General features: G+C 35.2%; 1 protein-coding gene across 1 annotated transcript in view; it reads right to left on the reverse strand.

Annotated features, from left to right (window-relative positions):
- LOC149801324 (eukaryotic translation initiation factor 3 subunit J-like) overlaps positions 1–13,598 on the reverse strand; it is a 34,645-nt gene that overhangs the window by 17,945 nt on the left and 3,102 nt on the right. The window contains exons 3-5 of the mRNA XM_089955365.1: positions 11,785–11,827; positions 5,133–5,242; positions 1,249–1,351 (exon numbers count right to left, since the gene is read on the reverse strand). Coding sequence (XP_089811491.1) covers positions 1,249–1,351; positions 5,133–5,242; positions 11,785–11,827 — 256 coding nt within the window. The remainder of the gene's footprint in view (positions 1–1,248; positions 1,352–5,132; positions 5,243–11,784; positions 11,828–13,598) is intronic.

A 13,598-nucleotide genomic window follows, 5' to 3' on the forward strand; every position in this document is an offset into this window, starting at 1 on the left:
ATATATGTTTTATTAGAATTTAAAGTTATTTTCAAATGTATCACTTAAAATTTTGAAGAACAATCCAAAAGTTAGCCAATGTCAAAAAAATCAGGAGTTGTCTATGTTGTGCAATTAAAAAAAATTATGCTGACCAACAATCAGCTCTTATTATGATGTCTGCATCTTTCTTGTAATATATTCAGCTGGAGACAATAAAGTTGTAAACCAGTTTGTGTCACCTGTAATTGGACCATTACAATCTAAAAAAGCAGTCAAAATAAAGCCAACTTAACAGAGTAAGCACTTAATTAGGTTCTCAAAGAAGCATTCATGGGCATCATGATAACAATCAATTACCTCTTTTTTTTATCTAAATAGAAATGGGCAAATCACAATGATGACAATTACAATGAAACCAACTGAAATCTAAAAATTTCAAATTAAAATAAACCTGTTAATAATGACCATCTGTCCAGAAGTAGCCATAACATGATTCTCAAGGTTTTCACCATGGTAACCATACTGGAGATCAGATTATCCCCATTTTTGCTTAGAACAAAAAAAAAAAAAACTACAATGTCACAACTTTCTGTTCTAGTAATAACTAGATTGTATGTCGGATGAGGACTACTTTCATCCAGGTCCAATTTAACATCAGGTCTATTAGTGAAAACTCCAGATTGATACGACCATCCTTTCAGATGGAAAAGCAATGACACGATTTTCAAAATGGACACTGTGATGGCCATACTGAACTTCCAAGCAGCACTGTTTTCATCTCTGATAAAATAGACTTTGGGATGAACGTATTTGTAAAGCTTCATAGTAATCCTGCAAGTTGTTTAGGAGAAGCAGCAATCAAAACCTTGTGCTAATAGATGGACTACTGGAAGACACACAACAGACCATCTCATATGCTCTTAGATGTAGGTCAGACTGACCTAATTTCTCAATGAAGAACTAACGCATACAACTGGCAGAAGAATAAAACCAAACTTTTACAGTATTAATCTGACTGCTGACAGTGCCATTAATACTTGGGACGTAGCTCAAGCTCTCCTGTACTTTGTACAATCCAGCTAAGAACTTTCAAAACAGAGCTTCAACATAAAAAAAATGTCTTGCCTGTGAATAGCAACATTAAGCCTTTTTGAAGACTTTCAGAACAACGCATAAAATCTTTAAATGTGTGATTTCCCAGTGGAAGAAAATATCTATATAATGCAGACAATGCGCTTAACTTTCAAAAACACAAAATAGCCATACCAAAGGCATCTTTGGCTAGTTTTAAATCTGACTCCTCTTGAATTTTCTGAATCTTCAATTTCTCTGCTAGTTTTTCTTCTGGTGTGAGTTCTTTTACTCCTTCCTAAATAAAGAGGAAAATACGAAGCATACATATGACAGCTAAAAACACATTTTAAAAAAAACAACTTTGGACATGTGTGTGTGTGTGATTTGGATTTTTGAAGTAGTTTTAACAATTTTTCAGTCATATCGCTACGATGTCTGCAGTGTGGCAGTTTATAGTAATGTCTAGAACCAGGGCATCATGTCCCAGTTATGTAGCATGATGTCCAACCCAGTCACATCCTGACACCAGTCCAACCAGTCCTAACACTAACCTCTTAATGCTGAGCGCCTAGCAAAACAGCTGTTAGTACCATTTTTTATGTAAGTCTTGTGTATGACCAGGCTGGGGTTCAAACCTGTGACCTCCCACATGCAAGGTGGATGCTCTAACCACATGGCTATCGAAGTGGTTGTACATGGCAAGGAAAATGAAAATAGTATGAATGAAACTTAACTAAAACTTTGACATTTTGCCTCCTGAAAACTGATGTCACACGTGCTGTACACCGACTACTCTGTGACCTTGATCTTTGTCATATTAAACTAGAAATGTGCTAATGAAAATAAATACCATGCCAGTGCCTTACTGAACAAGAGCACACTGAATGGCACATTATATTCCCACAATGTTGGCAGCTAAAACCTCTATGCAGAAACAATTTTCTGTCTTTCAGTTATAATGACCTGCACTTTAGACCCTTCTGATCCCAAAATGTACAGGTTTTTTCCTTACCTTGATTGAAAAGCCATCAACAATGCTTGGTCCAGGTCTGTTATGTAGAATTACTGCTTGTGAATTTAAGTCATTTTTCTTCTTCCAGTCAGTGACTTTGACCTTTTATCACAAAACCAGTAGGCTTCTTCCTTACCCGATGTACAAGCCATTCAGAAAGTTTGGTAACTGTAGATGTCATTGATCTTGAGTTATTGTGCAGAAACCATTTTTGGTCTTTCAGTTACAGTAACTTTGACCATTTGACCCTGAAACTGATAAGCTTCTTCCTAACCCCAGAGGTGCAAGCTATCCACAAAGTTTGTTAACTGCTGATGGCAGAAAACTTAAGTTGATACAACTTTCAATTCAGAATTAGCAATAGTTAGATTGTCAAAATGGCTGCTATGGTGACCATATGGGATGACAGACTAGTATCATTTTCATTTAGGACCAACTAGACATCATAAGAAGGCTTTCTTTAGTGAAAACCCGATGTTAACATGACCATTCCTTCATGAGAAGTATTCATTCAAGAGGAGTAGGGATAACAAGATTTGCTGTGACAGCCAAACGGATGTCTGTGACAACAATTTTATTTAGGATCAACTGAACTTTGGGATGAATGTGTGTAAAGATTTATGACAATGTTCCCAGCAGTTTAGGAGGTGCAGTGAGAATAAACTTGTGTTAATGGACAGGCAACAGACAGACAATGGACAACTGGACATCTCAAGCTCTTCTGGTCTACTGAGATAATACCAGACATTTATGAGGGGTAGGTTGCCCACATCTACTTCCAGATGGGGGGGTATCGGGGGGGGGGGGGCCTTGTATCACTTCTTTGACAATAAACATACAAGGTAATTGTATACCTAATTCAGTCTGCTGAGCAAGTAAATATTCTACTTTGTTTCTTATCAATCTACTTAACCTTTGCAAACTGAAGATCATTTATTGGATCCTCTTCTATCTATCTAGTCATCAGTTTAGCCTATTCCTCAAAGTACTGTGAATTTTGCTTGGAGGATTAAATACCTCTCACAATTAGCAACAGAATGGATTTGGAAAATGCAAGAATTGTGGAAAATCATGTTTGGGTATATAATTGAAACATAATTATCCACAATTCTTGTATGTTTTTCCAAGGAAATTTCAGTCCTGTATCAGATTGCAAGTGCAGACTATGTCTTTATCGCCATGTTCAGTTAGCACCAAACATATCTTTCCTGCTCTCTAGTTTCATTCTTAGCAGATGATCTTTCCATCTCACCAACTTTCATAAGAAATCAGTTATCTTTTCCTTCAAGATAATTCTCTGATGTTGTGTTTTAGATTTGTTCCTAACATCTAATTCACAGATCAATTTGATATACCCTTGCAGAGACAGTTCAATCAGATCACGTCAACAGTTTTGAAGTATGACAGCAGATCTCAATCATAAAGGTGTCTCTATTCGAACAATAATCTCTTAAGTATAGGACTGACCGAGATCATGAACAAAAGACAAAGATATGGTCAACCTGATTTTACATTTTTTAAATCGTGTATTGGGAAACCAAAAGTAATCTGCCCCCTCAGTTTTAGAAGTTATGCAACTCTTAATAATTTCTGAAAGAAACTCACAATCCAGTGGCCTGGTAACATCTGTGGTTTTATGATCATTAGAGCTAAATACAAAGAGTCCCTCAAAAGGGACTGATGTTCTGCTGTTCAAAGAGAATTTCCAGGAATTCAAAATAGGACCATTTCTTCTTACTTAAGTGTGGAGTGTTGAAACTCATCTCTGATATTCATGTGAAGATATTCAAATTAGCCTCCGGTGGCCATAATGGAATAAAGATCAGCATAATTTTCATTTAGGACAAATTAAACACCATTAGTGAAAAACACATTCAGAATAATTAGTGAAAAGATTTTCAACATATTCATTGTGGCATGTTAGATGTCTATGGGGTATGACTGTTAGATAGTATCAAGATCCATATCCAAAAGCAGTTCTCTGGTGAAAACCATTGTAGATATGACTTTCCATTCAGGAGTCATGATAAAGATTTTCAAGGCGGCTATCATAGTGTCTATGATATTCACTGTCTCATCAGCACCATTTTAATTTAGAACCAGCTAGACCTTGGATTAATGTGTGTAAAATTTCATGAGAATCCTTTGAAGTGTTTAACAACCTTGCTCTAATGGATGGATGGACAACAAACAGGCCATCCCATAAGCTGTTCTGCAAAAGTTAACCAAAGTGTGATGGAAAAAATAACAAGAGCAACTCTATATACTAGTAGGCTTAAAATCATTTAAGAACAAACTTAAAGACCTAATAATGTTTCCTACCTTAAATATTCTAAGCATGTTTTTTATGTTTTCTAATTTCATGGGGTTTGTTTTTGTAATCATATCATTATATGTTTTTTATCTTATAGGTGTTGTCTAATGTTGTAAAGTGCTTAGAGCTTCTAAAGATTAGGTGCTATACAAAGTCCTCATTATTATTATTATTTAGGACACCACATCCATTAGAAAAGTAATTATCTGCCAAATATGGTTTACCATAATATTCAAACTTGCAACAATAACCACCTGCAAAGAATGACCAGATGAAATCTAGGATAAAGTTTTAAACGTTTCATTAAATCTAAGATATCCAACAGAAATCTGATGGCCCTTGATACAAGGTTTATTCTGTTGACCTTTAGACTCGCCAATCATATTACAACTTTCACATTTATAAATTTGTATCCTTTCTGACGACATCTCCCATAACATGGTATAAAATGCTTATTTTGATGGGTCACTAAAATAAGTGGACCTGAACTCCAAATGTCACTAGAATATGAACCTTGAATGGTCACTCTCAGATCTTCATTTCTGATGTAGATCTTGATTTTAACCAGAATGGGTCCCACTAATGCATGAAAAATGTTTACCCGAACATCAAGACCAACTGTTCTTAATTATTGCTTCCAGCTGGTCAGCCTTGTCATTACAAATAGATTTCTGTGTATATTTTCCAAAATGAGTATTAAGTGAAAACAGCTACCAGTGAAAAGCAAATCCAAAATGATGATTGCCCTACCTTTTCTGCCTTTTCAGCTGCTAAACGTTCAGCTTCTTTCTCTGCAATTCTTTCCGCTAAAGGTTTCTTTTTCTTTTTCTGGAAGGCCTTTACAGCTTCTGACTGTGTTTCTGAGGACAGGAAAATAGTGATGAATACAGCTTTAATGACAAATGAGTCAAACTTTTGAGATAAACAAAAGCTGGCATCACTAATGACAGTATAATTTTATAACTCCCATGAATCACATCATAAGGAAATGAACTTTAAGCCATGAAAATGTGTACACAGCTCAATATTGTAAGCTTCCTATTTCAGGACCTTTTAACCATAATTTTTGGTTCAATGGGAAGATATAAATAATGCTGTGTGTGTGTGTGTGTTTGGATTTTCAACACAGCTTAAACAATTTTTCAGTCATATAGCTATGATGTCTGCATTGTGGCAGTTTAAAGTGATGTTTGGCACTGGGGCATAATACTACAGACATGTAGCATCATGTCCCACACATTCACATCATACTGACACCAGGCCAACCAGTCCTAATACTAACCTCTTAATGCTGAGCACCATTTTCATGTCTTTGATATGACTCTACCAGGGTTCAAACCCTCCTGCATCTGAGGTGGACACTAACCACTTCGGCCACCAGAGCAGTATAAATAATGGTAAATGAACCTAAATAAATATCACTTTGGAACAATTGGATATAAGAGTATCAAATGTCAGCAAAATTTCATCAAACTTAATGCTGTGCAATATGCCCATAAAATTTAATCTTGCCTCTCCCACATCTAATTCATGAATATACATTAAATGAAAGCACAGAGTTCTTTTGAAAATGGTGTTAAGTACAATGACTGGTCAATATGAATAGCTTCTGACAACCATATTAGGAATTTCTACAGCAATCCGAAGACCATTTTCAAACTGACAACCATATTAGGAATTTCTACAGCAATCCGAAGACCATTTTCAAACTGACAACCATATTAGGAATTTCTACAGCAATCCGAAGACCATTTTCAAATTGACAACCATATTACGAATTTCTACAGCAATCCGAAGACCATTTTCAAACTGACAACCATATTAGGAATTTCTACAGCAATCCGAAGACCATTTTCAAATTGACAACCATATTAGGAATTTCTACAGCAATCCGAAGACCATTTTCAAACTGACAACCATATTAGGAATTTCTACAGCAATCCGAAGACCATTTTCAAATTGACAACCATATTACGAATTTCTACAGCAATCCGAAGACCATTTTCAAACTGACAATGCATTTGAGTGAGCTGTAAATAGATCAACTTTTTCAGTGCCAAGCAGAGGTCTTCCTCTCTCAGTAAATAATTGACCTTAATCTCATAACTTGTTTTCCCACATGACAATTCTTTAATATGAGCCACAAGTGTGGTACGTGAGGGTGGTTATTTGATCCTGCCACACAACTGACAAGTGTTCAGTTGCAACCTAGAATGAATTTCACAAAATGAATGGTCAAAAGGTGTTACTTAATAACTCAAGCTCAGTCTCTAAATATGCATCCGCATATGAACAGTGAGGCCAAGGAAAGGGAGTCAAATGATATTTACAACGACTAGAACAGGACAGGGATTTCAAAACTTTATCAGAAAACGAGGATGAATTCTTGTACTATCTAAAAGATGACATAGGTAGTGATAAATAAGGATACTGGAAATTAGAAAAGGTTTAATTTAGGTTTGTACACATTTAATACAATTTACTTTTGATCCTGCACCCCAGGTAACCAACTGTTAGGATCAACATGTACCCAGTAATCTTCTAAAATGTTGACAGCTTCACTTAACTGCTACTATTGCATTGTTTTCCTTTTCCAAGACTCTTAGTCCCCAGTTGAGGCTAATTATTCCCTCCTCCAATTAGTACTGGAGGGCCAGAATTGAAGAGAACACAATCCTAGTCTGACTCATTAGCCAGGACATCAGACCAGGGTGGGAGAAGGGCATATTTACAATAGCAGTAGGTAAATATTACATAATTAAAATAATTAAAACTACATTTTAATAGTATAATATATTACCTGCAACTACTGCATTGCTGAACATACCACTTAGAATAGAGACTGACTGCCTCAACCAATCTGGTATAGAAAAAAAATCCACTCACCCTTACAGGACACTATGATGTGCCAAAGACTGAGGGTTAAAGGAGAAGGAAATGTAAGACCACCAAAAAATGACTCTCAAACCATCATACAAGGGTGAGTGATTCAAATAGGCCCAATATGTAGCAATAGCCCGAAATTCATTAGCTTTAATTCTCATAAAAGAAATATCCCTCTCTGTTGTTGTTGTAGAGTTTAACGCCATTTTTCAGCACAAGATACGCTATACATGGTAGCCATTATTAATGGTGGAGGAAGAACCCGAGAAAACCCGGAATAAACCATCGACCCACGAGAAGCTACAGGCAACATTTCTCACATACCCACATTGGCCGAGTCCAAGATTTGAACCCACACAGCAGCGAGATGGCAGTGATCTGTAACGGTGAGTACTTTAGACTACTCAACTACTTGATCCCCCACCCCTCGGTGAACAGACATGATTTTGGTCTTCCATAAAAAAAGCCGAAACAATTTTAAGGGAGCTTTGGGGGTCCTTCCCCAATGGGGTATCAAGGGGCAGTGCCCCCAATCTGGGGGTACAGGCCAAAAATCCAATTTACACTCATAAAAAACTGCTCCTCATGCAACCATAAATAAACCAAAATAATCATTTGAGAAACTAATAAACATACCAAAAATGTTCAACTTGGCTTCAATAATTTCACAATATTTATAGTCACATGAATTTGTTCTCCAATACAACTGATGCTGAAGTTATTTCATGTGTATGTCAGTGTTCATATCGTAATTAAGTCACAATAATTTCTCAATTTTTGCAGCAAATATATTTACTTCACTCTTTTCATAACAAATCTGTAAAATAAACACCCAAGTACATCAACTATATGCAAATAATCCTATACATTCACTTTTTCTCCAATGGACACAACCTGTTGATATGCCAGTTGAGCTCTTTTTGTGGCTTCTGAAAAGATTTCTTTAGCCTTCCTCTTTGTCACACCGACTTTTTTTTTATAGCTCAGTGTGCAATCGTTTCTTTTCCTTCTCAATGAGAGCCTTTTTCAAGCTGGTGCTTGTATTGTCGACATGCAGTGCGCATATTCTGACAGAGGGCTACATCTGTTATCTCATGCAAGAAATCTTTCTTCTTATAGTAATTAACTGAACTTTCTCCAGATGTCTTCTGAGCTTCCAATTTTTCTGTATGCAGCTTCTTTTGTAGGTGCTGTTCCAAACTCTTCCAACCACGATTACCATAATTCACATCTTTTTGGAGAGTTCACAAAATGACAGTCCTCTAGCGTTCACTTGTCTTATAAAATGACCAACTAAATTTCCGTCAACTTTTCACTCCAACCATTCCCATTTCCATATACATTTTTTAAAACTTTATGTAAAATTTTTGTGACATGGTCTCCCTCAACAAACTCGGGATGCCATGTTTTGCAAGAATGCTTCTTCTTTCCATTACCATCAATTTCCATTACATGAAGATTCACTGGATGAGTTTAAACCTTTGACCAATCAGAATACTCTTTACAAGATTTGTGTGCTAACTAATATATGGAATGAATAATTTAGGAGGGTCATTGCTGAATGGGAGCAAACAGACTGTTTTTAAAAAACCAGATCGGAGATGATATAAAAAATGGACTACATCAAGAACAATCTGATTCAAGTCAGGAGAAAAGCGAAATTCCGCTTTAAAATGGAGTAAAATCATGTCTGGGTGAAGACTTGGTAAGCTCTATTGATAGTGAGGTCAAACCACCAAGAAATGGTGCAACTGAATTTGGTTAATTGTTTTGAGATGACGTTTGAAGTTTATCATAGAGGAAAAGGAAACAATTATGACACAAATGGACTGCCTTTTGATCACATATCAGAATTGGTATGTTTGGACATTAAATTATAATCAACTGGTCAGAACCGGAGCATATGGCAGCTCATGAAGCCAGTTGACAAAGTGTGGACCAACTTGAATAATTTTATTGGCAATTAATTTGCTTCATTTAGCAGAATGTTTAAAACTTTGGAATCATTTAGGACTTCACTTGATTCATTTCTGGAAGAAAAAAAATCGCTATTTGTTTGATTGCACTTTAAATTATGATCAAACAAAATGGGAAAATATGGTTTCTCGCTAAGCCAGTTTTGAGTGTGGGATTATGTTTTATTGGTGATTAATTTGTTGCTATCAGCAAAACATTTAAAACCTTGAGCATTATCATTAATGGATCAGTCAGAAAAAAACTGAATTGACATAACTCTCAGTGCATAGATCTGAACTTTAAAATCACAATGGCACAAAGAAGTACATTTTCTTTTCTGTCTCAGAAATGACCCCTGCCAGTGATGAATTTTCCGACCCTCAGACTCCAAAGAAACAAAGATAGTGTCAGTCCTGAGGAGAAGGAGAGTCAATCTCCAAAATTTGTTAGAAAATTTAAGAATGAGTGGAAAAGAGAACTGACAATTCTGTGATGTACATCCTTGATATCTGAATAATATACAACCTTCACAGCTGTATGGGTATATGTTTGCATATAAAATAATTTGACCAGATCATAACAGAATAAGTTGAGAAGTTGTAAATATAATAAAGTATAAAATAATCCTCTGTCTGTTTTATATACAAAATATACACATAGTAACACATAGCAAGAAAGAGAAACACTTTCACAATATACAGATAGTATGTTTCTTACAATATATTGTACAAGTATCTCTCATTATTCAGCAAGAGGCAAGAAATCTTAAACATCATTTGTTTCCACCAATAATGAGGAATCACAGCTATGGGCTCATGACTTCAAAAGAATTGACTCTCGAGGTCTCAGTTTTGACTCTTGAGATTTCAGAGTCAGTGGTCAACTGACTCCTCAGTTTTTAAATTTACTGAGAACCCTGATAGAAAACTTGTTTGATGATACGCTGAAAGAAACTAACCTTGTACTGTTCTTTTTATTTTCTGATCTTCAAAAGCAATTTGTGCAAAACAAACTTTTCCAATATCCAAAAGCCACATGGTCTTGTGAGTGTATTGCTCATGATGAGTAAAAACATTGACAATATTGTTCATTAATGTGAAGATGTATAAATGAATCATGTTTGGTTGTCCTCAAGGGTTTCAACGTGCACTCAAAGTGAAAATTGGAGACAACTAAATCACAAATAAAAAAAGTGACAGTGACAGAGAGAGAAGTAACTGTTGCAAGGCACTAGCAGTTCAATTTTAACACAGCGTATGGTGCAAAATAACCAAGAGCGTATGATATCCATGTTAACAATACAGCAATATTTCACAAGTAAAAATCATTATTAAATACATTCAATGTGAGTGCAAATGACAATATTTTTGCTAGCAAGGGTTACAAAAGTATTCCAAAAGACAATGCTGTGTATTTTATTGTCACAACTGAACAGGTTTCAACTGTGTGGCATGATCATGGAAAGTTCAAATAAACTTTTAACTAAAGATACAACTACTTGGCACTGAGCAAGTATCAAATTCACGGTTCATTCCATGGGTTGACAAAACAAAGTATGTGCTCCCATTACAAGCTATGGGTTTTGTGATGTGAAATAAATTTGGATGTATTACTTGGGAATTGGACCTGGTTTATGAAAAAGGCAAATACAAATCAAAGAAAAATTTAAATTGCACCTAACACAGTGTAGAGCAAAACACAAGATACCAAAAATGCAACCAATATAATTACTAGGAAACACTAGAGGGTAACCAACGTTGATGAACAATTCTCTATGCAGCAAGTAATATTTAATTTAATATTTTACATTATTAAATCCAATATGGCACCAAGATTTATACAAATTTTGTTCTTCACAAGTTTGCAGTTATGAAGAAACGTGGGACCATGTTTTTATTATCTGTAGTAAATTTTAAGTTTTAGTGCATTTTGAACATTCAAGTTTCAAAAGATTTCATTTTTAAATCCTACAACTGATACCCATATATATCATTCTACCAGCTAAACATCAATATTATGACTGAAAAGGTGTCCAGAGACTTATGACTAAAAACTATATAGATCTGTCCCATAATATACAAGGGAGAAAAAAAAAAAGAAGAAATTAATTTATGGTGTCCAAACATACAAGGTAAAACCATAAACCCTTAACTGGGCAACAGAGTCTATCTTGATCATCCCCAGCACCGATAATGAAATTTGTGATCTGAATAATAAGCTAATTATTGAAGGTAAATGATTTTTGAAATCCAGGTTGGCAAATAATAGAAAATGAATCATAATGAACAGCAAAGAATCCTTTTCCACATACAAGACTAAAACTCACTCTTACCCGACTACAGAGTGCAGAAATCTTTAAGGTAGAGTTGTTAAAGATTAAGTACAAAGTCCCAGTCCTGTGGTCTATTATTAGTACCAAATATGTCTCACACATTCTCCCTCCCAAAAAGCTATAGCAAAGAAATATTTGTGCAAGTGAGTCATGCCAATGTATAGTTTTATGGAATTTTGATATAATGAAAATGAAAGAATGAATTATCGGAGTATTATCTGCATGTTCTACCTTCAGTGACCTCCTTCTTTTCTTCTTCCTCTTCCCAGCTTTCCTAAAAAATTAAAAAAATGTTACATCAGATTGTTTCAAAGTTTACATTAACTACTATGAATATCATATGGGGTCTATTCAGTAACTGAAAATTTACAGAGAAATCTCCTACCTCCACTTAAAAATAAAAACAAGAGGCCAAGTGGGCCTGAGGTTGACCATCTCACCTGCCTCACAGCCAAATGGTCAAGAAAAATGGGTCAATTACATGCTTTCTATAGAAATTTATCCCAATGCCACTGACAGAATATGTTAGGAAATCTACTTTCTGACTGTTCTAATTTTGATATCTTTGCCCACATTGCTAATACTGAATCACACAAGTCTCTACATCACAGTTTTGAATTTTGCTGAAAGGTGAATTTCTAAATAAAAGGTGAATGATGACAACTGAAAAATTGTAACGTATTTTGCATCTAAGAATTCTGGAAAGGTTGTATTTGTTTGAACTGCATTTTGTTTCAGCATTCACTATGTACAAGATGCTGTGGGTCCCACACTCAGTAAGATTACAACAAAACTCAAATGCCAAACTCTGCAGAAGCAAATGTACTTGTTTTCAAGTTCCTCTGAACTATATTTCAGTTGGTGGAATGTGATGGAAGCTGGGAATGCCAAAATCTGTTTAAAGGATGATAAGTATCTTGAAGGAAACGAAGCAATCAAAGTACTTTCTTCAATATCAGTATAAGTCTACTTGTTTCATTTAAAAAAAACATACTTCAACTTAATCTGATTTCGACATTTCTGTGTTCCATCCAACTGAAATGTGGGTCAAAAGAACTTGAAAATCATGTCCATTTGCTTGTCAGAGTTTGAATTTTCTAGAGAAAAAAAAAACACAAAACAAAACCGTCTAAGTAAAGTGGGACTAAAGAAATATGACTTTAATTTATAGGAAAGCATCAATATGGACTGCCAAGTGCATCAAGTTATTCCTCAAAAACTGGTCTCTCATTCCCATCAGTTGAACAGGACATGCTATACAAAGCTGTTATTTAGACAGCAAGACAGAGACCCAAAACAATAATATCAGGCTTGATGTCTTCTACTGTAGGATATGGCTGCCAAATGAGTTTAATATTCCTGAAAATTTGGCCTCCCAATCCCCTATCAGTCAACCATGAAACACTACACAAAGCTGCTTATTTAGACAGTAGTTGTTGACCTAAAAGCATCAATATCAAGAGTCAATGTCTTGCATCACAAATCTAGTAAATTTACTAGTCCCACAATGTCAGATGTATCACTTGTTATTTATGTTTTGGTGCTTCATCTTACTGCCCAAGTAACAACCATATGTAGCGTGTTCCGATGTTGACAGACATTGGAACGAGCATCCAAATTTTCAAGAATATCTCACATACTAGACAACACATATAGAAGCTTTTCCACAAATTAATGTCATGTTAATTTAGGTGGACTTTACTTACTGAGATGTCTTCTTTAAAATAAATTCAAATTCTCACACAAGCAAACAGACATGTTTTCAAGTTCTGTTGATTCATGTTTCATTTGTTTGAAATGCGATGGAAGCAAGGAATGCAGAAACGGGTTAAAAGGATATATATCGTGAATAAAATGAAGCTATCTTAACACTTTCTTTAATACTAGTATATTTTTATTTGTTTTGTTAATGAAACATTCTTCAACCTAATCTGATTTCAGCATTCCCAGCTTCTATTTGCTACTGTCAGATTTTGATTCCAACAAGATAAAGACAGCAAACTAAGTACAGTACTACCCACTTACGTCAATATCACTTATGTCAA

This window comes from Sinohyriopsis cumingii, chromosome 4 (assembly GCF_028554795.1).
Source record: "Sinohyriopsis cumingii isolate HCF-2022 chromosome 4, ASM2855479v2, whole genome shotgun sequence".
In the NCBI taxonomy this organism is placed as follows: domain Eukaryota; kingdom Metazoa; phylum Mollusca; class Bivalvia; order Unionida; family Unionidae; genus Sinohyriopsis; species Sinohyriopsis cumingii.